This window comes from Rhinatrema bivittatum, chromosome 7 (assembly GCF_901001135.1).
Source record: "Rhinatrema bivittatum chromosome 7, aRhiBiv1.1, whole genome shotgun sequence".
NCBI lineage: Eukaryota > Metazoa > Chordata > Amphibia > Gymnophiona > Rhinatrematidae > Rhinatrema > Rhinatrema bivittatum.
Window position 1 is genome coordinate 123,573,678 of NC_042621.1, and position 22,656 is coordinate 123,596,333.

Genomic DNA, 22,656 nt, shown 5'->3' on the forward strand with positions numbered 1-22,656 from the left:
ACCTTTCACCCCATCCCTATTTGAACAATGGTCAGAGCAGCAGCATCTATTATTTATTATTATTATTTAAAGGTTTTTATATACCGATAGCTGTTTGCACATCGTATTGGTTTATAAGTAACTTACAAAACGATAGAGAAAATACATGGAACGATTTAGGTTACATGATATGGTAAACAGGAGGGATCAAAACATGGTATGTAGAGAGTATATAAGTGTTGGAGAAAACATAAGTATGTAAATCTAAATATAAAGAATAAACAGAAACTATGTACACAGTCATATTTGGGAGCAGGTTACATGGTAAGGTCTGAGAGGGTACAAGATGGTAAAAGTGGACTTGAAGGTAAATTATAAATATACAATTGAAGTTGTAGACTATGTCATGTGACGTGGAAGTACTAGGGGTGGAAAGCAGGGGTTAGGAATAGGCTAGCTTGAAGAGCCACGTTTTCAATTTTTTTTTGAATTTGTGAGTACATGGTTCCATGCGTAGGTCGGGTGGCATTGAGTTCCAGTTGATGGGTCCTGCTATTGAGAGTGCTCTATCTCTAGTGGAGGACCGTTGTCTAGTTTTGGGAGAGGGAATGTGAAGGGTTCCTTTATAGGCATATCTGGTTGGTCTGTTAGAAGAGTTGAAGGAAAGAGTTGTTTAGCCAGGTGATGTTCTGGTTATGTACAGCTTTGTGTATGAGGGAGAGAGGTTTGTAGAGGATTCTAGAGGAGATCGGGAGCCAGTGGAGGTCTCTAAGGATGGGTGTGATGTGTTCTTTTCTGCTGGTGTTGGTTAGAATTCTGGCAGTGGCATTCTGTAGTAATTGGAGGGGTTTGATGGTGGAGGAGGGGAGACCTATGAGGAGAGAATTACAGTAATCAATTTTAGCGAAGATTAGGGTTTGTAGGACAGTGCGGATGTCATGTGAGCATAGGAGGGGTCTAATTTTCTTTAATACATGAAGTTTATAGTAGTATTCCTTTAAGGTGGATTTTATGAAGGTTTTTAGGTTTAGTTGGTTGTCAATTGTGACACCCAGGTTGCGTGTGTGTTGTGAGATGGGGGTTGAGAGGGGTAAGGTGCTAGTTTGTATGTGATTAAGGGAGGGCTGATTGTGAGAGATGAGGAGTTCAGTTTTGGTGGTGTTGAGTGCAAGATTGAGGTTCGTGAGGAGTTGGTTGATAGAATTGATGCAATTGTTCCAGGTTTTGAGGGAATTGGATAGTGAGTCGGTGATGGGAATGATAATTTGGACATCGCCCGCGTAGATGAAATGGACTATGCCTAGATTAGTTAAGAGGTGGCATGGGGTAAGCAGATAGATATTAAAGAGGGTGGAGGAGAGCGCAGAGCCTTGGGGTACACCTCGGGTAATTTTGATGGGGTCAGATTCGCTGTTGCTAAGTTTGACCTTGAAGTGTCTGTTTTCCAGGTATGATTTAAACCAGCGGTGGGCGGTACCTGATATTCCTATGTTAGAGAGTTGGTTTAGTAGGATTTTGTGGTTGACAGTGTCGAAGGCCGAGGAGATGTCAAGCGTAGCTAGGAGGTACGCTTTTACTTTATCCATGCCTTTGAGTATAGTATCAGTGAGGGATATTAGGAGTGTTTCAGTGCTGAAAAATTTTCGGAAACCAAACTGGGATGTGGATAGGATGTTGTGTGTGTCTAGGTATTCAGTGAGATGGAGGTTGACTACTTTTTCAATGATTTTGGCTAGTAGTGGTAAATTTGAGATTGGGCGATAATTAGATAGTTCTGAGGGGTCAAGGTTAGGTTTTTTTTTTAGGATAGGTTTCATAACCGCTAACTTGAGGGCGGATGGGACATCACCATGGGATATGGAGCAATTAATGTCATCGGATAAGGTTGAGGCTATAGTTTCGGGGATGGTTCGTAGCATTTTGGATGGGATGTTGTCTAAGGGGTGTGAGGAGGGGCTGATTTTCTTTAAAAGTGATTTAATTTCACATGATGATGTGGTTTCGAGATGATCTAGACAGGCTGGTCATAACAAGATTCTGCTGTTTTGTAATTGAGAGGTCATCATTAGATGAGCAAGGAAGGTGTCCAGAATGATATAAACATGGAAGAAACCATTCCTTCCAAAATCAGGTGCTTGAACCATGCCAAATTACAATATTTTAAAATATTTATTTATTTAAAATCTTTTCTATACCGTCATTAAGTTATTTACCATCATAATGGTTTACAGGCAGGCACAAATAGGCAAAACAAATGTTAGTACTTTACAGAAAAATCTGCAAATTGGGAAAGGGTAAGATAGGAATCTTCAATAAGTTTACAGCAAACATTTTCACTTTCATGACACTGCACTTTTCCTTGACTGGCATTTACAGAATTATACCCTTTCAATTTCATTTTATGTTTAAGAAATGACACTGCAAACTAATAGACAAATTTTGCCTACACATCTAGTAGCACGAGTTTCAAAATACCATAATCTTGTGTTTAATTGCTTACTTAAGAGATGTAATTAAGCTCCCAACTTCTGATTACGGGATAATAGTAGCATGGATTAGAAGAGCTATATCTTCTTTATACAGTGTGATATTTCAAAAGTACACAGGATGAATACTAGTTCACCCTTATCAATACATTTTATTGCAATCTCTATTTTTTTGTTTGCATTCCTTCATAGTTAATCCCAGCAGCCAAGTTCAGAGTGCACTACCACAAATTACCTCACACCCATCAGATCAGACCAGTCTATATTGTCATTGGCATCACTACTGATGTCACACACTATCTGAATCAAGCAAATCCCAGGCCAGTGTCAAAGTATGACATAAGGTAATCTGTCATACTTTGACACTGTTCCAAACATGTCTGCTCCCTAGGCAATAACTTAAATTAAGAAAATACTTTGCAGCAAATTTTTCCTTTTTTTTTTTTAATTGACAGAGGGCATTTAATACTTGCTATTTGTATACTGTACAGGATTTCAAAAGTAGAAGGGGTACAGCTTTCTTTTAAAGTCCGAGCAAGTGAAGGCAGGAATATAATCATCGATGATGAATTCAGATGCTCTGGTGTTTAGGATGTGCAAGTTGTGGGCTATAATTTTTTCACTGGCAATTTCCATTTATTTTTCCTTGATATTTTGTTGTGATATTGCAAGATTTCTGTGTCTGGAAACAGTCTTCAGTTGACAGTTCATCGCCTATTTTTAGGTCAATTTTTCATTTGGATAGAATGGTTACAGTTTCTTAATATATACTTTTCTTTTTAAATGGATCTATCTTCATGAGTTTTAAAGATGCCTTGAATGAAGTTATAGAAAAATAAAGCTAGCTTTGTCATCAGAAATCAACTCTGCGACTTTTAAGGATTAGTACCATGTGCTTTCTATGACTTTTTTTGATATTTTGTACCAACAATAACACTCAAGGGTTTCCCCAGAATTTACCACAACAAAATATAAAACCTATGCAAACGACTAGAAGAAACAGAATCCTTGGTAGTATGGTCATTCAATTCATTTTATATTGAACTCCAGGAAGAAATATTGTCCATTCATTAAACCATAAATCAATTTTCAAGGAATCAAAGTTTCTTGGTGCTCATGTCTTGAATCTATAACTGATGCAATAAACCAAAGCTGCTAAGTCCAAAGCCAAGTCTGTTTCGTTCAAAAAATTCTGAGAGCAATAACTGGTAACTCAGCGGTTACTTATCAGCTTTCTATAAAAGGTTGGCAAGACAAACAACTATTAAAGCGTAATATATAAAATCTAAAATAAAAAGATCCTTTTATTGCTCTTTTGATTGGGTGAGACACTGATTCACAGGGTTAAAAAGTGCAAACAGCCAATGGATTGGCCTGGGAGAATGGGGTGAAAGCAGGCAATAAAGATAAGGATGTCAGAATCCTGCCTTCCCACATGTTAAAACCATAGGAGTAAGAGAGCAGCTTCCCTCTTCAAAGCAATCCTCTGGAACAGGATCTCAGCACCATGTGAGTAAGGCACTGGCTGAGGGCAGCATCAGTGGTGTACAGGGGAACCATTAAAGTGCTTATTTCTGGAGATAGTGTCTGTGTTGTAGAGGCAGTCCAAGAAGGCTCGGGAAACCTCTGTCACCATGGATCTGTCAGGAATAGACTGGGCCATGCCATAGATGGCACCCTAGAATTTAAGGGAAAAAAAATGAACATCATCACTACAGAGCAAAAAAACAAAACAAACCATGAAAAAGAAAATGAGACACCAAAGTAGTCAAACCTGGAACACCAAACAAACAGATATCTCTCAAAAAAATATTATTATATTTGAGATTAATAATCTGATAAGCAAGGTCAGGGCTTATTTTCATGCTCTTGTTTGTAGAAGTCAACACTATTGTGATTGTGTATTTAAAATTCTGCCCATTCTCCAGGGTGTCCTCAGCAAACCCTTCAGTCTTATTTATTTTATTTTTTATATTCCACTTTTTGGCACTAAAGTAGATTATATTCAGGTACTGTAGGTCTTATACCCCTTCCTCCATCCAACCATGTCCAGTCATCTCCATACAAAATGAAGTATTTATAACAGATTTTATATGAAAAAAACATTCAAAGTTCAGTTTTCTGACGTAAAAATCACAGCACATAAATATATATATTAGTGGTATCAACTGTAAAAAAAAAAAAAAAAGACACTTGGAACCCATATCACATTAAATCTACTTATGCATGCTGGATGTGGTCTTGACCCTCAGAAAGCCATAAGTAAATGAAATTACAATTACAATATAGTAAACCTCCATAAGAACATAAGAATTGCCATGCTGAGTCAGACCAAGGTCCATCGAGCCCAGCATCTTGACTCAGACAGTGGCCAATCCAGGTCGCAAGGACTTGGCAGATTCCGTAAAGTAGATCTAATTCCTGTTACTCACTCCTAGGGATAGTAATAGCTTTCTTTAGTCTGCCTAGCTAATATTCTATGGACTTTTCCTTCAGGAACCTGTCCAAACCTCTTTAAACCCTGCTATACTAGTCGCCTTGACCACACTCTCTAGCAATCAATTTCACAGCCTGAAAATGAGGGAAAGTACTTTCTACAATTTGTTTGAATCTACTGGTTGTTGGTTTCATTGCTTGTCCCCTTGTTTTGGTATTAATTGAAAGGGTAAATAACCATCCTTCATTTATCCATTCTACCCAATTATGATTTTATAAGCTTTTATCCTATCGCCTTTCAGCCTTCTCTTTTCCAAGCTAAGAGCCCTAGCCTATCATATGAGAGATATTTCATCCCCTTTTATCATTTTTGTCGCAATCTTCTGCACCTTTTCTAATTCCACTATGTCTTTCTTGAGATAGGGTGACCAGACCAAAAGAGCACCATGTACCAGGATTCAAAAAGTATCAACCCTACTTATGAAACAGAAACACTGCAAACATGAGTATCAACCCTACTTATGAAACAGAAACACTGCAAACATTACTCCAGCCCTTAAAGCATCAATACATCCCCTATTAGGAAAACAGAAAAAGCCAGCCTGCTAGAGATCTCTACACAGAAACTACACACTAAAAGAATACCTCACCTTGGTCATACACACAGAATTCAGAAATTTAGAACTTTGTTAAAGACTTTTTTCTTTAACCTTGCATATTGCTAGCTGCTTGCAACTGATGGTTTTATCACTCACAAGGCCTGTAATATTATGCCATAAGCAGACTTAATACTCCGAGTTAACGTTATTTGTGTTTATTCACTATTTGTTTTAAATTTTGTTTTAAACTGTGTATGTAGATTTGTCCATCACCTAATTACTTAGGCGATTCAGAAATGTTACTATAAGAAAGAAAAAAAATGATAGACTTTCATCAAATACGGACTAATAAGACCATAAAGTATAAATACAAATGTGCAGACAAAACTGAACTGTGAACTGCAACAAGCCAGACTCTGTATGCAGTGCAACAATGGTAAAAACAGAATCACCATCATTCCTCAGAAAATATCAAACAATAAAATCAAGAAATATACATTGTTAATAGTAAAAACTAGCTTATAAAATGAATAAATATTTCAAAAACAGCTGACAAATTGAACATCCAATAATTAAAACTAATAAGGATAAAAAAAAAAATCCCCTGCTCTTCATATCTAGGAATTTTTGACTTCCAGGTGCCCTGAGACTGTCATGGATTAGCAGGAGTTGGGGGTGTTGTACACAAACTCTCTCCTCTCTCTCCCATATACACACACACACACACACACACACACACACACGTTCACACCCACAAACTCCCTTTCATTAACTCTCCCTCTGGAAGTATAAGGGTAGTAGCTCCACGGCTGATAGGATGACTCCTTCAGGTTGCAGGAGCACACACTGTTCAGCCTTGTGCCACACAAGCTAACCCCGCTCTGCCTCGATTCCTTTTCCTTTTGGCCCACATGGTGAACACTACTCTGCCTTCTCTCCTTTCTTAGCCTGTGTTTTCTTGGTCTCTACCATGGATTTAAAAAAAATGCAATTTGGAAAAATAGATCCTGAGGAATTTCACAAAGTCATAATGTATCCCCTGATTATTTTTAAATCTGTGATAAGTGCACCTGAGTGGTAATTTCTCAATAATAGGAAAAGTTTTACCTCTCTTACTATTAGTAAATGTGTTTCAAAGGAAAATCTGGATAGAGCTTTTGGGGAATTAATTACTCTCATTTCTCTTGTTTTCTGATTTCTTGTGCAGTTGATGACCTGAGAGTTCGATTCTGCTTTCTTTGCTTCAGTGAATATCCTAACAACCAGCTTATGAGCAGGTCAGAGAGGAACATATGCAAGATGGGTAGAGCACAGATTGTCCCATTTCCAGCCTCTCAACTAAACCTCACCAATCCATCTCATCATTCATTCCTCTGTTTTATTTTCATAAACTGGACATGGCTATCACCAATTGGTCTCTCTGCTTTTCTTGACAAGCTACTCATGCACTTTTTTTAATCACTGCAGTATGTTTCATTCCACAAAGAAAAAAGCTAAATACAGTGCTCTAAAAGTGAGGCTCCACCAGAATCTTCTACACTTATTGGAAAAACATGACCTCTCTCAATTAAATTGTTTCGGAGACAATACTAATTGATGTAAATTTAGAAAACAGAGGATCTGTACCATGCCAGTGGTCTTAGCCCCAGGGTCTTTCATGATCTCAGCTACAGATTCACGGACATCCTTTACAAATTGTGCTGTGACTCCAGGTTTCAAGTGCTGCAGAGTAATGCAAATGTGAATGCTGCGGAGCAAAACAAAGACATTAGCCTCCAAGTCACAAAACATTTTAAATGATGAAAATAATAGGAGATGAAAAAAAAAATATATATATATGTACACTGTTTTATGGTCAAAGACTATTTTCCAGGTACTTTTATGTACAAAAATAAAATGCTGGGCAATGTGTCACAAACATTATGACTTAAGAAGTAAAACTGAGGGATGATAGCTACTTTTTTCACTTGATCATTCTCCTCTACTTCCAACCCAGTCACAACCCCACTCAATGCCATGCACGATAGGGAAGAGAAAAGGTTCTGAAGCAGCAGTGCCATAGTCCTTGTGGCAAAACAGTGGTTTTATGTACCCTATGATATTTTTGTTTTGCCCCGAGACTCCCCCTCTGCCTCCCCCCACCCAGAAAGCTCTTTTCCTTTGAGTTGGTCTGCAGGTGGTATTTGACTTTTACAACTGTAGCTCAAACTGAAGTTTAGGATGCTTAGGCTCGAACAACAATTTCCCAGTATCCTTAGGGAGAGGTAAGACTAACATCTTGCAGTGCAATTGGCCAGAAAGCTATTATTGGTCAGAAAGCCATTGGTCAGAGAGCTGTTGCTAATACTGTGTGTCCTGATTGGCCCTTCAGACACAGCTCATAGAGAACTAGCCATGGAGTTGCTAGAAATATCTAGTCTTGGCTGGGAGTAGAGAGAGAGCAGATCTCTGTGCTGAGGCCCTATTCCAGCTCCAGTGGACAGTCCTTTCCTGAAGCTCCCCAGGCACCGATAAGTACAATGAGATTTGTTTGGGTAGCTTTTTACTGTTTAAGTTATTTTAGCTGTTACTGTTTGTGAATTGAATCTTTTTTTTCCCAATCAACGTTCCTGCTTTTTGTTAATAAACTTTTCAGTTTGTTAGTTCTGTCTTGAGAGACTCATGGCCCCAATATGTTTCTGTAATTGCCATGTGGGTGCATTTCTAAAAATTGTGTGACCCCTAAGGTTATGTGGTATCTCAGTGATCTTAGAAACCATCAAGGAATAGCTTGTTGGCAGGGTGCTTGTCCAGAGGTTAAGCGGGAACCCAGTTTGCGTGTGGGAGGCGCATGTACAAGTGCTTGCAGTACTGAGCAGTGAGTGGGCATTAGTGGTAGCACCAAGCTGTTATGCAACAGTCCTTCATTAGCAGCCCCTAGAAGTTCTCCTTCCTCACCCTGATTTAGACCCATGCTCCTCAAATCTATAGCCCAGACACTACAAGGTAAACAATCAGTAGGGGAGCACAGATCATAGCACTTTTAGAACCCTATATGCATCTTGAATCTTACCCATAGATGCTGTTCTATAATAGCTGGAGCTCCCTTCCCTGCTCCACCAAGCTACTGATCAGCATTCCCAAACCTACCTGGCCCAAAGACCAGAAACTGGAATCATAGTGCAAGTCTCCTGTATAGTATTGCTGCTGCTGGGTCGTCACTTTGTCCCAACAGATGGACTCTTAACAAAAACATTTTCTATACATTTAGAGAAGTTTGATTTATAACAGGTCTCCAAGTAGGTTTACAGATCAAATACAGGATTAACTACTGCCCTTTAAAAAGACAATAGTTCACATAGTAAGTAGCATTCATTATATTATCAGTCTCTTTTTCCTGTGATTTTTTTTTTCCAGTTTCATAACTCAAATATAGGTAAACATTTTTATGTACACCAGGAAAACTCTAGTCCCTTTAGGAGACCATCCTGTGGGAAAGGGCCCACAACTATATTTGGACTGCTTCCTGACATACCACATTAACACTTGGTTGTCAGTCTGTATCAGCACAATTTTGTTGGACAGCTCATCTCTGAAAGCTTACAGTGCGTACTTGATTGCCCGGAATTTCAGGAAACTGATTTAACACATTTATTCCTGGGTGAACCACAGACCCTGGGTGCTGAGCCAATCGACATGAGCCCCCCAACCCATGGAGGATGTATCTGTTGGTACAATTTGGACCTAAAAACTTTGGAAGGATACTCCCCATTCCCGATTGGAAATTTCCTGTCACAAGGATAAAGAGTCCCGGAAGGGCGGAATGACTCAAATGCAGTCCCATAGATCCTGAGTGGCTTATTGCCACTTGGATCTTGGGGTCCATTAGGCTTTTCGCATGTGTAAATGTGCCAAGGGAATGACAAGCATTGTTGCAGCCAGCCAGCCTCAACATATGCCACGATGAAACTTGCTGGCTTGCTTGAATCTCTGCCATAATGGTCATCACACTAATGGCCCATTGCCAGGGTAGAAAGGCCTTAGCCTGAGCCATGTCTAGCAGGGCTCTAATGAAGTCCAATTGTGGTGATGGGTTGAGATGGGACTTGGGGTAGTTAACGAACCTTAATGACTCCAGCATCCGGATGGTAAAATGCATGGGGCCGAAGAGATACTTTTGACCAGCCAATTGTCTACATAGGCGAAAACATGGACTTCCAGTTTGTGAAGGTGCACCACCACCACCACAACTTAGCATTTCGTGAAGTCACGTGGGGCTGAAGCTAGCCCAAAACGGCATAATGCGGTACTGGAAGTGCTGATTCCCACCACGAATCGGAGACACTTCTGGTGGCTGGGGAAGATCTCTATGCGAGTATACACGTCCTTGAGATCAAGGGAGCATAGCCAGTCCCCTTTTTCCAAGATTGGGATCAAGGTATCCAGGGAAACCATCTTGAACTTTTCTCTTTTTAGAAACTTGTTCAAGGCCCTTAGGTCTAGGATAGAATGGAGTGCTCCTGTTTTCTTTGGAATCAGGAAGTATCGGGAGTAGAATCCCCACCCTCTTTACTCTGGTGGAACAGGCTTGATTACTCTGGCTGTTAAAAGGGAGGAGAGCGCCGCTAAAAGCACTTCCTGATGTGCTATCGATCCCCAAAAGGGACTTGGAGGGCAATTTGGTGGGGCAGTCAAAAAGGTTTAATCTGTATTCTTTTCAGACAATGGCAAGGATCTGCTGGTCCGAGGTTACACTGGACCACCAGTTGGCGTACAACAGCAGCCTGCCCCTGACCAGAAGATCTCTCACCATGGATATGGCAGACTTAATGGAGATCCAATGCCCACAACCAGACAAGTTTATGGGCACCGATCTCTGCTGCAGAGACTCTCGATACTGTCTTGAAAATTTCATAGGTTGACCTGACCCCATTTTTCCCACACTCCAGACCCTTGTGCATCAGCGACTGGAGAGTGTCCTGCTGCTGTTGAGGCAGCTGCTCAGCCCCTTCAGGATGTCCCAGATATATTGGACCATGTAGAGCTAGTAGGCCGCTATGTGGGCAATAAGATTACATGCTGAAACACCTTTCTCCCAACAGCATCCATGGTCCTTTGATCTTCCCTAGGGGCACTGAAGAATGGGTCCAAGTGCGCTTGGCTGCCTTGAGAGTGAATTTGACCACCATGTGGCAGCTGACTCTTGTCAAATCTGAGGGCCTTCGGGACAAGATAGATCCCGTTCATTTTCCTATTAACAGGAAAACAGAGGGGGTGTTCCAACATCCTCATCAGTGACTCCAAAAGGATGTTGTGCACTGGGACTGCCACGATCTCCTTAGGAGGCTGCACATACTGGAGAATATTTAGCATCTTATGCTGGGTATCCTCCTCCATCTGCAACTGAAATGGGATGGCTTTCACTAACAACTGGATGAAACGGTTCTGAGGGGAGGCCTCCTGATGCATCGCAGTCTGAAACATCAGAAGAGTCATCCCGCAGGAGTCATAGGGGCCCTCGTCCTTACTGTCAGACAGGGGGACAGGGCCAAAGTTGCTTGGGCCCCAGCCAGCAGTAAGGGAACTGACTCAGCTGGCCATGGTAGCCCAGACCCAGAGGCTGCCCTCGTTGCGAGAGAGCTTCCTTTTCCAAGGAACCGGGGATGACCACTGGATTAGTCGTTGGCTGCCCCCAATGCTCCACCGGGCACTGACTCTGCCCCAGGTACTGTCACTGATGTCTGTGTAGTACTCCGATGAATGTGTGCAAGGATTCAAGCAGTGGCTCAAGGATGGACTGTGCCAGCCCCCAGTGCCACTGATGCCCTGACACATAGGCCTTACATGGCCTTCTCCACAGCCAGCTACATGCATCTCTCCAGCTCCACCTCAATATCAAGGCTGATTGGGATCCAGGAGGTGTAACCAAATCCTCTTCAGAACCAAGAGGATCAATGGTGGGCCGCGGGACCAGTGGAGACTGTGATGAATCCCTGGAATCGGAGGACTGGCACTCCTCACCACAAGGTCACTTTGGGGGCATCATAGCAAAAACTGGTGCATCCCCGTGCCCAGCACTGTGCACTAATAGGGACCAATGCTTCTTTGGCTTCCCTCAATGCTTGTATCGGTCCTTCCCAAGTGCTAAAGCCAAAGATGATTAACCCGATGTCTTCAACCTAGAAGAGGCAGTCTCGAGCATCTCTGGAAGCCGTCATCAGAACAGATGCCCCCGCTGATGTTGATAGCTCGATGGCCATTGCGGTGCTCCAAATTCCCTTCATGCCAATGCACTGGTCTTGTTCAGCCCAAAGAGTCGTTCCATCTTATCAAGCTGGATCTTACGCCCTTTTGAGATAATCTTGGCGCACTTGCTGCAAATCCGGATGTTGTGCAATGCCCCCCCAGACAGAGCAGCCGGGGATCCATGATAGATGTGGTCCTTGTGCACCGAGCGTTCCGCTTAAACTCAGATGAGGAAATGTCGTTGCGAAAGAAAAGGGATGCAATATCAAAATTGATGGCTATGGCCTTCGATGGCCAGTGGGCATCAAGTGCACCGCTGCCCTGGGGGTTCAACTGAGAAATGAAACTTAAAACTGTTGAAAACCCTGACCAAGATGATAAAAGTAGACCCAGGGCATCCCACGACAACTGAGTGATCCCATATTTTAAAAAAACAAACAAACAAACAAAACAAAAAAAAAAACCTTGAACACGCCAAAAACTTTTGAGAAGCTAAAAGAGACTCAATTCCCACAAGACACAAGCTCCATGGAAATAGAGAGATTGAAGGGACCCCATGTGGTATAATACATGCGTGAGCATGTTCAGAGAGGCTCAAAGCTTTCTGTACCAGCTCCATCAGATGTCACCTATAAATGAGGACTGCCATCCTGTTTGTCCTCAGAGAAATGAAGATTATTCACCAGGCAGCCACATACCAACCAGTGGCTCGAAATCCCTATTTTGTTTCTCTTCAAACTGATGAAAGGAGTAAGCTCACACACTCATATGGGCACAGAGAGGCAGATACCCCAAACCCAGATAGACACAGAGAAAAAACAGATTCTTCATACCCAAACAGAAAAACAGACAGACAGACACAGAGACCCCACACACTTAGACAGTTACTCCATACCCAGAGACACAGAGAGACAGACACCCCACAGAGAGCCAACACCCAGACAGGCACAGAGACACAGACATATCTCACTTAGACATAAAACACACAGATGGATACACCATCCCTCAGATAGAAGAGAGACACACAAAAACACAGAGGGAGGGAAGAGACACACACAACACATCCAGACAAGCAGATACACCCCACCCAGAGAGAGAGAGAGACACTATTTATTTTTATTTTCTCATGTTTTGATTTACTTAATTTTTTTTATATACTTTTTATTTATATTTTCCCTTCTCCAACTCCTTCCTCTCTCCCCTCCACTTCCCCATTGTCTCTGACTTCTTTGCCCATTCCCCTTCCCTAATTCACTACTTCTTTTCCCCTGGCAGGCAACAGCTGTGATTTCCCTCACTAGGAAGAACCTAGCAGCAGTAGGAACTTCTTCTGGGCTGAGGCCTGAAGTGACAGGTCTTCCTGGATAGTGGAACAGTAGCTGATCCCATGTCTAGTTCTGCCACAGAGTAAGCAGCTCCCCACAGCAGAAGTATCTCCTCTCTCTGGCCCACCAAAAGAGAGATACATGGCTAAACCAAACCATTACTACATTCTGGCAGCTCCCTCCCTCCTGATGCACTGTCACCTAAGATCACATAGTGATGTTTTATTGGCAGCAAGAAGACCTATTTTACCTTCACAAAAAAAGGTAACATTACTATTTTGCTCTCAACCTCCACACTGTTAGAGCTAACAACTGGTTGCTGAGATGGAGAAGAATACCTCAATAATGTGTTAGGAGCTATGGAAAAGTTGGAACAGCTATGGCCAGCCTATTTTTATTATGTAATATACCTTCTTAGGTGTGCTGTTTCGATTCAGTACACATACATCAACTGCTTGTTTGATAATATCCTTATTGGTTTAGTCACCATTGAGTTTTATGCATCAAGTGATGTACCACTACATATAAGGTATCCCTATATATTCTCATTTTTTATGTGTTTTACATTTCCATGTGCATCCTGTGGTTTTATGTTTTTTTTATTTTCATATTTTATTAATTTAATTATTCTTTAATTTGTTCGTTTTATACTTTATTATATATTTATGTTTTATTACATTCTAGCCCTGATGCAGCTGTGAAAGCGAAACTCTGCCAGAGTTGGGCTTTTTTTTACCTCTTCCAATTGTGCGAATAAAGTTCTTCCAACCTAAGGCGGCTGGTCTATTCTACATTTCTTCTGCCTTCAATAGACCAAATTCCTGTTTGCTTATTAGGCCTGCTTGTCCATGGAGAAGCTTAAGTGCACATATCATGTTCTCACCCAGTTTATTCAGAGTGGGCAGAGCCGGGGAGGTGTTTGGACTAATACACATACTTTTTTGATTTTAAAAAAGTATGCACATGATTTTTCACAAAAAATCTTAATGGACATTTTAGAAGTTATAACTTGTGAAGGCAATGTGGTGAAATAATTTTCAGTGGACTTTGAAAACTTTCTTATGCGGGCCATTTGAAAATTACTCCCTCAAAGACCAACTTCACAGATGAAAACAGACCCAATAACTTATCTTATGATGGTCCTACAAGACTAAAGAAAAATTGAAGTTGTCCAGTTTGGACACGACCTCAGAGAGGGGAAGTGTTTCTTTAATGAACTTGTAGTTTTATGCCTAGAGAATTAAGAAAACTCTTACTGATCATCAAATGACAACAAAACTTCTTCCTTATAGATAACATATTCTTTCTACTTTTAATATATAATCTTTAAATTTAGGCCTCTAACTCACAGTAAGCGAATACAGTGGTTATGTAAAACTGCATCCTAGTAAAAATTCATTAATGTCTGGAAAGTCAGTTTTGAAAAACACACTTCATACTAATTCTACATTCATCAAACTTGCCTAAATTGCATTAATTCTATTATGTAGTATTTAAATATAATTTGCCCAGCAGGAGTAAGCCAGGAGGATCCAAGATGGAGGATCTGACGGGATGCAATTGAAGTAGCTCCATGCGACCTTTTCTTCTTTGACTAGAATGCCGCATTCAGTGAGGAAGCGTCGCGCCAAAGAACGCGACTTGATATCTTCGCCTCTTTCCTCACAAGTATTTGGTCCGATGGGCGCTCATCTGCTCCGGGAGGCTTAGACGCCGAGAGAGGAAACAGAACTCGCCGCCCTGCAGGAACTACAAACATCTCTGTCCCCGGCAGATTGTAGGGCCCCGGAGAATCTGGCTGAGGCAAGACATGCGGAACAACTTTGTGTCATGGAGCAGGGCAGCATGTTGGAAAATGCTGCCCTGTGTTTGGAACCTGCGAGCGGTGCTGGAACTGTAGTGAGGTTTCCTGAGACCTCTATCGGACCCGGGAAGGCTGCAGGCTATGGGGAGACTCGCCAGTTGGAGAGTGGAACAGTCACAATTTCATCTCAGAAGTTTCATTTGGTAAGACCGGACTGTATTACATTACACTATTTGGGATGCGATTCAGTCCTTAAATCTGAATTTATTTCTTCAAATCAATCCCTTAGTTAACTCTCTTCATAAAATGGAACAGCGTATGGAACTGGTTGAAAAGAAAGTAGATGAGAACAGAGTTTCTTGTTCCTCTTTGAAGAAGGAAGTTGTTAGTCTTTCTGGGCTTCATCAGATTATTATTAAAGAAAACCAAATCACTATCTTATAAAATGGAACAATTAGAGAACCAAATACATGGGAGAAATCTTCATATTTTAAATTTTCCTAAAGAAAATGTGGAGGAAATACATGATTCAGATTTTGAAAATCCCAGAGCAAGCCCTACCTATTACTTCTGGGGCTTGTTATATCCCTTCGTTTAAGAAGGAATCTTTGAATCAAAATGGTATGCAAGTTTTCACTCCGGTTTCTCCAGCTTTGGATATAACAAATGTTTTGGAGACAACTCAGAAAGACCTTGGGACACCCTCTATGTTGATTGTTTCATTTCTTCTGGAGTCAGACAAGGAATGGATAATGAAGTTATTTTTTCATCATCAGCTAGAGAATTGTTTGGGTCTCAAGATCAGCATTTACCCTGAATTGTCTAGAGTGACCCACAGAGTTAAAAAGAAGGCAGTTCCTTTTATTAAGACCTAAGGCTCTTGATATAGGAGCTTTCTTTATATTAAAATTTCCATGCAAATGTGTAAATTTCAGAATAATACCTATGTTTTCTTTTCACCTATACAACTTTCTGATTTTCTGCTAGATAAAAGTCCTTCTGCTTTTACTCCCACTTCTGCAACCGACGAGTAAACGTATTATGCCTGTAGCTTTCTATGATATATTTGTACAGCCTCCTGTATAGTCAGATCTTATTTCCTGATATATTAAGGTTGTGTTTGGAACTCCCCCTTTTTTGTGGACTTGATAGTGCAGAGAAGTTCATGTTTAAGATATTGGTTTTGTTTTTCCTATTTCTTTTCTTCCTTCTCTGTATTTGCAAATCCAATTTGTAATCTTTTGAATGTATATGGAAAATGCATAAATAAAAAATTTAAAACAATAAATATAATTTGCCCAGAAAGCAAGCAAAAAATAAATAAATACATTAAATAATTTTTTTTTTTAAGTCAGCTGGTCTTCATAGGAATCTTCCTCTAAGTGGGTTTTATAAATTTCAGCTGTATCAAAAATCCAGGATCAAGTTTATTCCACCTCACAACCCAAATGCTAATCTTCCATTTACTATGTATTAAGGCACAGAGAAAATGGATGCGTCCTTTCATGTTATGAAGAAATTATTATTAAACTTAAAATATTGTCTGCTTTTATAGAAAGAAAAATACAACTCTGACTTCACAAATAATTATCCTTACATTATGGGGGTAATTTTTGTAATAGCCCACAGATGTTTGAAGACAATTACCCACATAAATTATACTTATTTTCAAAAGGAAAGTAGAAGCATACTTTCCATTAGAAAAGTATCTTGCCAGTATTATTTGCACACAATTAAACTTAATTTGTGGGCAGAAACTTTTCAGAAAAAGTATGCAATGATTAGCAAAATGCTCACCTAGATGGGAACTGCATGGAATTTAGGTTCCACCCCTTGGCTGCCAATGAATTAGACAGTCGGAAAATGTCAAACGAATTAGATCCAATAGCGATGACAGACACCTGAGGTTTGCCAAACACAAAGATATGTTTCATCTTGCGCAACCTGAAGAAAAAAAAAAAAACCAAAAAAAATCAGCAGGAACTAATAGTGCATGTGTTACAGGTAAAATGTAGATAAGTTCAACTACACAATCTGAATTATAGGTGAATACCAAGACCCTACAATGCCTTTTTTTCAATATTAAGCTGTACAGAATAAGTTCTGTACTAATTTCCTGTCATTCTTTCAGTTATTTCTGTGACTGTATCTGAGAGAAAAATAGCATGGCCCTCGGCCTGCCCCTTTTAAACAACCTGGTACTTCCGCATCTACCAGCATGGCGTGGCCGGGCCGCTATGAAAATGCACGCAAGGCACACACGGCCATATATTTGTCGCTACTGGCACGTGTCAGGGCTCTGAAAATCAGCCCCTACATCAACTTGATTAATAGCAGTTAATGGACTTCTCCTTCAAGAACTTATCCAACCTTTTTTTAAACCCACCCTAAGGGCCAGATCTTAAAATCTACGCGCGGGCATAGATTTATTTGCGCAACCTGGCACGAACAAATCTACGCCCAATTTTATAACATGCGCGTGCTGCTGCGCGCATGTTATAAAATCTGGGCTCAGAGCGTGCAAGGGGGTGCATACGTGCACTTTGCGCACGCCGAGCCCGAGGGGAGCCCGGATGGCTTTCCCAATTCCCTCCAAGGCCGCTCTGAAATCGGAGCGGCCTTGGAGGGAACTTTTTTTCCGGCACCCCCCCCCACCTTCCCCCATCTAACCCACCTCCATCCCTAACTAAATTCCCCCCCCCCCCCCACCTTTGCTCCAAAAGTTATGCCTGCCCAAGTCACAGGCCACTGTGCCAGAGCACTTGACCCTGCCCCCTTACCGCCACCATGCCCCGGTCACGTCCCCGGACCGCCCCTTTTTGCAAGCCCCAGGACATATGCCCCGGCACAGGCCGCTGTGCCAGAGCACTCGACCCTGCTCCCGGACCACCCCGGACCGCCACCACGCCCCAGCCACGCCCCCAAACCGCCATCACGCCCCCAGACTGCCCCTTTTTGCAAGCCCCGGGACATGCGCGTGCAAGGGCAGATTTTCTCGGGCTAAACGCGTGTAGCTTTTGAAAATCTGCCCCTAACTGCGCTAACCACATCCTCTGGCAACAAATTCCAGAGCTTAATTGTGCATTGAGTGAAAAAGAATTTTCTCCGATTAGTTTTAAATGTGCTACTTGCTAACTTCATGGAATCCCCCTAGTCCTTCTATTATTTGAAAGTGTAAATAACTGAGTCACATCTACTCGTTCAAGACCTCACATGATTTTAAAGACCTCTATCATATCCCCCCTCAGCCGTTTCTTTTCCAAGCTGAACAGCTCTAACCTCTTCAGCCTTTCCTCAGAGGGGAACTGTTTCATCCCCTTTATCGTTTTAGTTGCCCTTCTCTGTACCTTCTCCAGTGCAACTATATCTTTTTTGAGATGCAGCAACCAGAACTGTACACATTACTCAGGTGTGGTCTCAGCATGGAGCGATAGAGGCATTATGACATTTTCCATTTTATTAACCATTCCCTTCCTAATAATGCCTAATATTCTGTTTGCTTTTTTTATTGCCGCATTACACTGAGCCAACGATTTCAATGTATTATCCACTATGATGCCTAGATCTTTTTCCTGTGTGGTAGTTGCTAACATGGAACCTAACATTGTGTAACTACAGCAAGGGTTATTTTTCCCTATATGCATCACCTTGCGCTTGTCCATATAAAATTTCATCTGCCATTTGGATGCCCAATCTTCCTGTCTTACAAAGTCCTACTGCAATTTATCACAATCCACGTGTGATTTAACTACTCTGAATAATTTTGTAACATCTGCAAATCTGATTACCTCACTCGTATTCCTTTCCAAATCATATATAAAGATATTAAAAAGCATCGGTCCAAGTACAGATCCCTGAGGCACTCCACTGTTTACTCTTTTCCACTGAGAAAACTGACCATTTAATCCTGTTTCCTGTCTTTTAAGCAGTTTGTAATCCATGAAAGGAAATCGCCTCCTATCCCATTACTTTTTCGTTTTCTTAGAAGCCTCTCATGAGGGACTTTATCAAATGCCTTCTGAAAATCCAAATACACTACATCTACAGTGTTACCTTTATCCTCATGTTTATTGACCCCTTCAAAAAAATAATGCAGATTTGTGAGGCAAGACTTGCCTTGGGTAAATCCATGTTGACTGTGTTCCATTACACCATGTCTTTCTATATGTTCTGTGATTTTGATCTTTAGAATAGTTTCCACTATTTTCCCCAGCACTGAAGTCAGGCTCACTGGTCTATAGCTTCCCAGATCGTCCCTAGAGCCCTTTATACATATTGGGGTTGCATTGGCCACCCTCCAGTCTTCAGGTACAATGGATGATTTTAATGATAGGTTACAAAATTTAACTAATAGATCTGAAATTTCGTTTTTTATTTCCTTCAGAACCCTGGGGTGCATACCATCTGTCCAGGTGATTTGCTACTCTTTAGTTTGTCAATCTAGCCTACTACATCTTCCAGATTCACAGTGATTTGGTTCAGTTCATCTGACTCATTACCCTTGAAAACCATCTCCGGATCCAGTATCGCCCCAACATCCTCATTAGTCAACCAGACGCAAAGAATCATTTAGTCTTTCTATAATGGCCTTATTTTCCCTAAGAGCCCCTTTAACCCCCTCGGTCATCTGACCATCCAACTGACTCCCTCACAGGTTTCTTGCTTCGGATATATTTAACCAATGGCAGGGCAGCTTTCAAAATCCTCATTTTATTTATTTAAAATGCATTTATCAACCACTTTCCCCATTTAGACAAATCTTCCAAAGCGATGTACAACAATCCAACAATAATCCAAAAAACCTACAACATACAATAAAAACTGTTTTATCAATACAACTTGACCTTTTAACGCCACTCAATGACATAACATGCTCTGACCTCCCTGAGATTTCAACTGAACTGGCCCATTTTTCTATAGGAAAGTAAGGTTAAAAAAAAATCAAACAGCAATTCTAAGTGTTGGGAACATCAAGAGACATGAAATTTTGAGCTGGGAGTCTCTACTACCTGTAGCAGAAAACAATTACATTGGATGAATGGGTCAGACGTTATTGGGTTGGAGGGTGCAAAGACATTTTAAGATCATTTTTGCCTTAGGAAACCAAGCCAAGAATGATGTACCACTTGACCATTTAGCAATCTTACCAAAACTGATTTGACCTTTTTATCACACCACAATAAATGCAATTAGCAAAAAAAAAAAAAATTAAAATTAAAAAAATCTTTATTAATAAATGTGAATGAATAAAAAGAAAACTGACATTTTTGTTTGTTCTTTTATCTCTATGGTTACTTCTTGTAATTTTCCTTTAAGCAATGCTAGCCCCATTCAGTTCACCAGATGCTGCAACTTGGCCCTCTACATTAACAGCACAAGGTACAGTTCTGGAGATCGCATCTTGAAAAGGATAGAAATCAGTTGGAGTTGGTCCAGAGGGCAACTACAAAAATGGTCAGTGCTCTTTGTTCTAAAGCATTCAAGGACAGAGACTTAAAAATCTAAACATCTACACCTGGGATGAAGGAGATATGAGCAAGACATTTAAATACCTCCAAGTTTTCCTTGCAGAGGAGGTGAGCCTCTTTCAATGGAAAGGAGACTCTAGAACAAGGGGTCATGGGCTGAGGATGAAAGGGGGTAGATTCATGAGTACTCTAAGAAAATATTTCTTTACAGAGAGAGCAATAGATGCATTGGAACAACCTCCCTGTGGAGGTGATTGAGACAAGGATAGTATCTGAATACAAGATAGCATGGGATAAATGCAGAGGATCTCCCAAAGAGTGGTAAGGATTGTAAAGCTAAATAGTTGGTGTGGATGGGCAGACTAGATAGGAAAAAAAAAACCCCCAAACATACGGCTATCATCGTGCTTTTATGTTTGTACATTATAGCAACTCAGTTGCGTATAATTCACCCAGCATCCTGGAAGAATCCAGGATGGCTACCATTTGTGGCCTGGAGGGAGAGAAGAGACCATCTGCCTTGTATGTTGCATATCTACTTCCCCACACTATCTTGGGTTTATTTCAACCCACAGGTGTTGCTACGGGGTAGCAAGTGCCACTCCAAAAAATGGCTTGCCACCACTGTGCCACTTCAGTTTAAACCAGGATAAACCAGACCCCCTGCCAGATCCGTTATAGAGATGCAGCCATCAGCCTTGCCATCTTCTGGCCGCTCCTCCCCATTCCCCCAGTCAGCAGCAGGAGCCACGGTTAAATGAATGTCATTTCCTGCTGCCACGCAGCCAATCTAGCAGCTCTTACCGCGAGACTGGCCCCGCAGCAGCAGGAGATGATGTTGCTCAAAAATAATTCCTGTTGCCACCTAGAGCTCATTCCATGATCATGGGCAAAGGTAGGTGGGGGGGGGGGGGGGAATTTGCATTGCATCTCCCAAAAGTGAAAGGGCCAGTGATCTGGCAGCTGCCACTGGATCCCAACCTGCCGACGGTTGAAGAACGAGGTCCAGCATGCTGGCGCGGAGAAAATCCCACTGGCAGCTGAAAAAGAGTACTCTACTCACAATTAAACTCTGGAATTTGTTGCCAGAGGATGTGGTTAGTGCAGTTAATGTAGCTGTGTTTAAAAAAGGATTGGATAAGTTCTTGGAGGAGAAGTCCATTACCTGCTATTAATTAAGTTGACTTAGATAATAACCACCGCTATTACTAGCAATGGTAACATGGAATAGACTTAGTTTTTGGGTACTTGCCAGGTTCTTATGGCCTGGATTGGCCACTGTTTGAAACAGGATGCTGGGTTTGATGGACCCTTGGTCTGACCCAGTATGGCATGTTCTTATGTTCTTAAGCCATCACAGAGTCATCCCACAGTGGCCAAAGACAAGAGAAGCAGAAAATATAGTGACTGCCAGCGGGAGAGCAAGAGAGAGGGAGAGAGAGAGCGAGATATTCAAATAGAAAGTAATTTCTGTGGAGGGGTCTATAGTGATCTGACTTGTTCTGTTTGCCTAATAGGTGTATGGGTGTTTTAAGGCCAATTTTATATTTCCAGTGCTCCCTCTCATAGGTAGGGTAGTTACTGTTTTGAATCCTCAAAGTTAGTGCTGTTATGGTAGGAAAGGTTTGCTATATAGGTTCTAAAATTTTTTTTTGTTACAGTTTGGTGTTATTTGACAAAATTGTAGGCAGTGAAAGTGTTTGTGCAATTGTTATTGAGATGGCAAAAGAAAAAGGGTTTTCTTTTTTGGTATGGTGAATTGGTAAGGGTCAACATCCTAGGTCCATTGTTGAGGGACTTTCTGTGGATGTAGATGGTGTTACTGGAGGTGCAGGATTTATATTGAGATTCTGGTCCCTTCATGTTTAGAATTTAGACTTCACTCTCATATTCATATGGAGGAATTGGCTGAATGAGGCCATCAAATAATTGTAAAAGTTGTTTTACTGGGAAGTTGAAACTGGCTGAGTTTTTGTTTGCTTGTTTTAAATTGCACAGAATGACCTTGGGACTTGCCTGTATCAACCCCTTGTGGCTCAGAACTGGTAACAGTATCTTTCTTCCTCTGAAGCTAGCTAAATAGGTATTGCCTTAAATGAGTCTCCTGAGACCCCTTCCCTCAAGGCCTATGACAACTATCTCAGAAGTCTGCACAAAACCAGAGGACCTACGCAGTAGGAGCTGGGCCTGGGTTGCAAAGCTAGATTCCCTAAATGCCACTCTGTGGGAGTATTAATAAAAGCATTACATTCACAAGATGAACAATCAATAATATTGATTTGACATTCTGTAGAAATGACATTTATATGCTAGTATCTTGTATCAAGGTTCACC

The 22,656-nt window shown here is 41.2% G+C and overlaps 1 protein-coding gene across 3 annotated transcripts in view; it reads right to left on the minus strand.

Annotated features, from left to right (window-relative positions):
- Positions 1–2,847: 2,847 nt before the first annotated feature.
- Positions 2,848–22,656, minus strand: part of SGPL1 (sphingosine-1-phosphate lyase 1) — a 210,634-nt gene continuing 190,825 nt past the window's right edge. For all 3 annotated transcript variants that reach the window (XM_029609059.1, XM_029609060.1, XM_029609058.1), the window contains 3 exons: positions 16,652–16,798; positions 7,127–7,247; positions 2,848–4,143 (listed from right to left, as the gene is read on the minus strand). In XM_029609059.1, the coding sequence (XP_029464919.1) occupies positions 4,003–4,143; positions 7,127–7,247; positions 16,652–16,798 (409 nt within the window). In that variant the 3' untranslated portion in view covers positions 2,848–4,002. The remainder of the gene's footprint in view (positions 4,144–7,126; positions 7,248–16,651; positions 16,799–22,656) is intronic.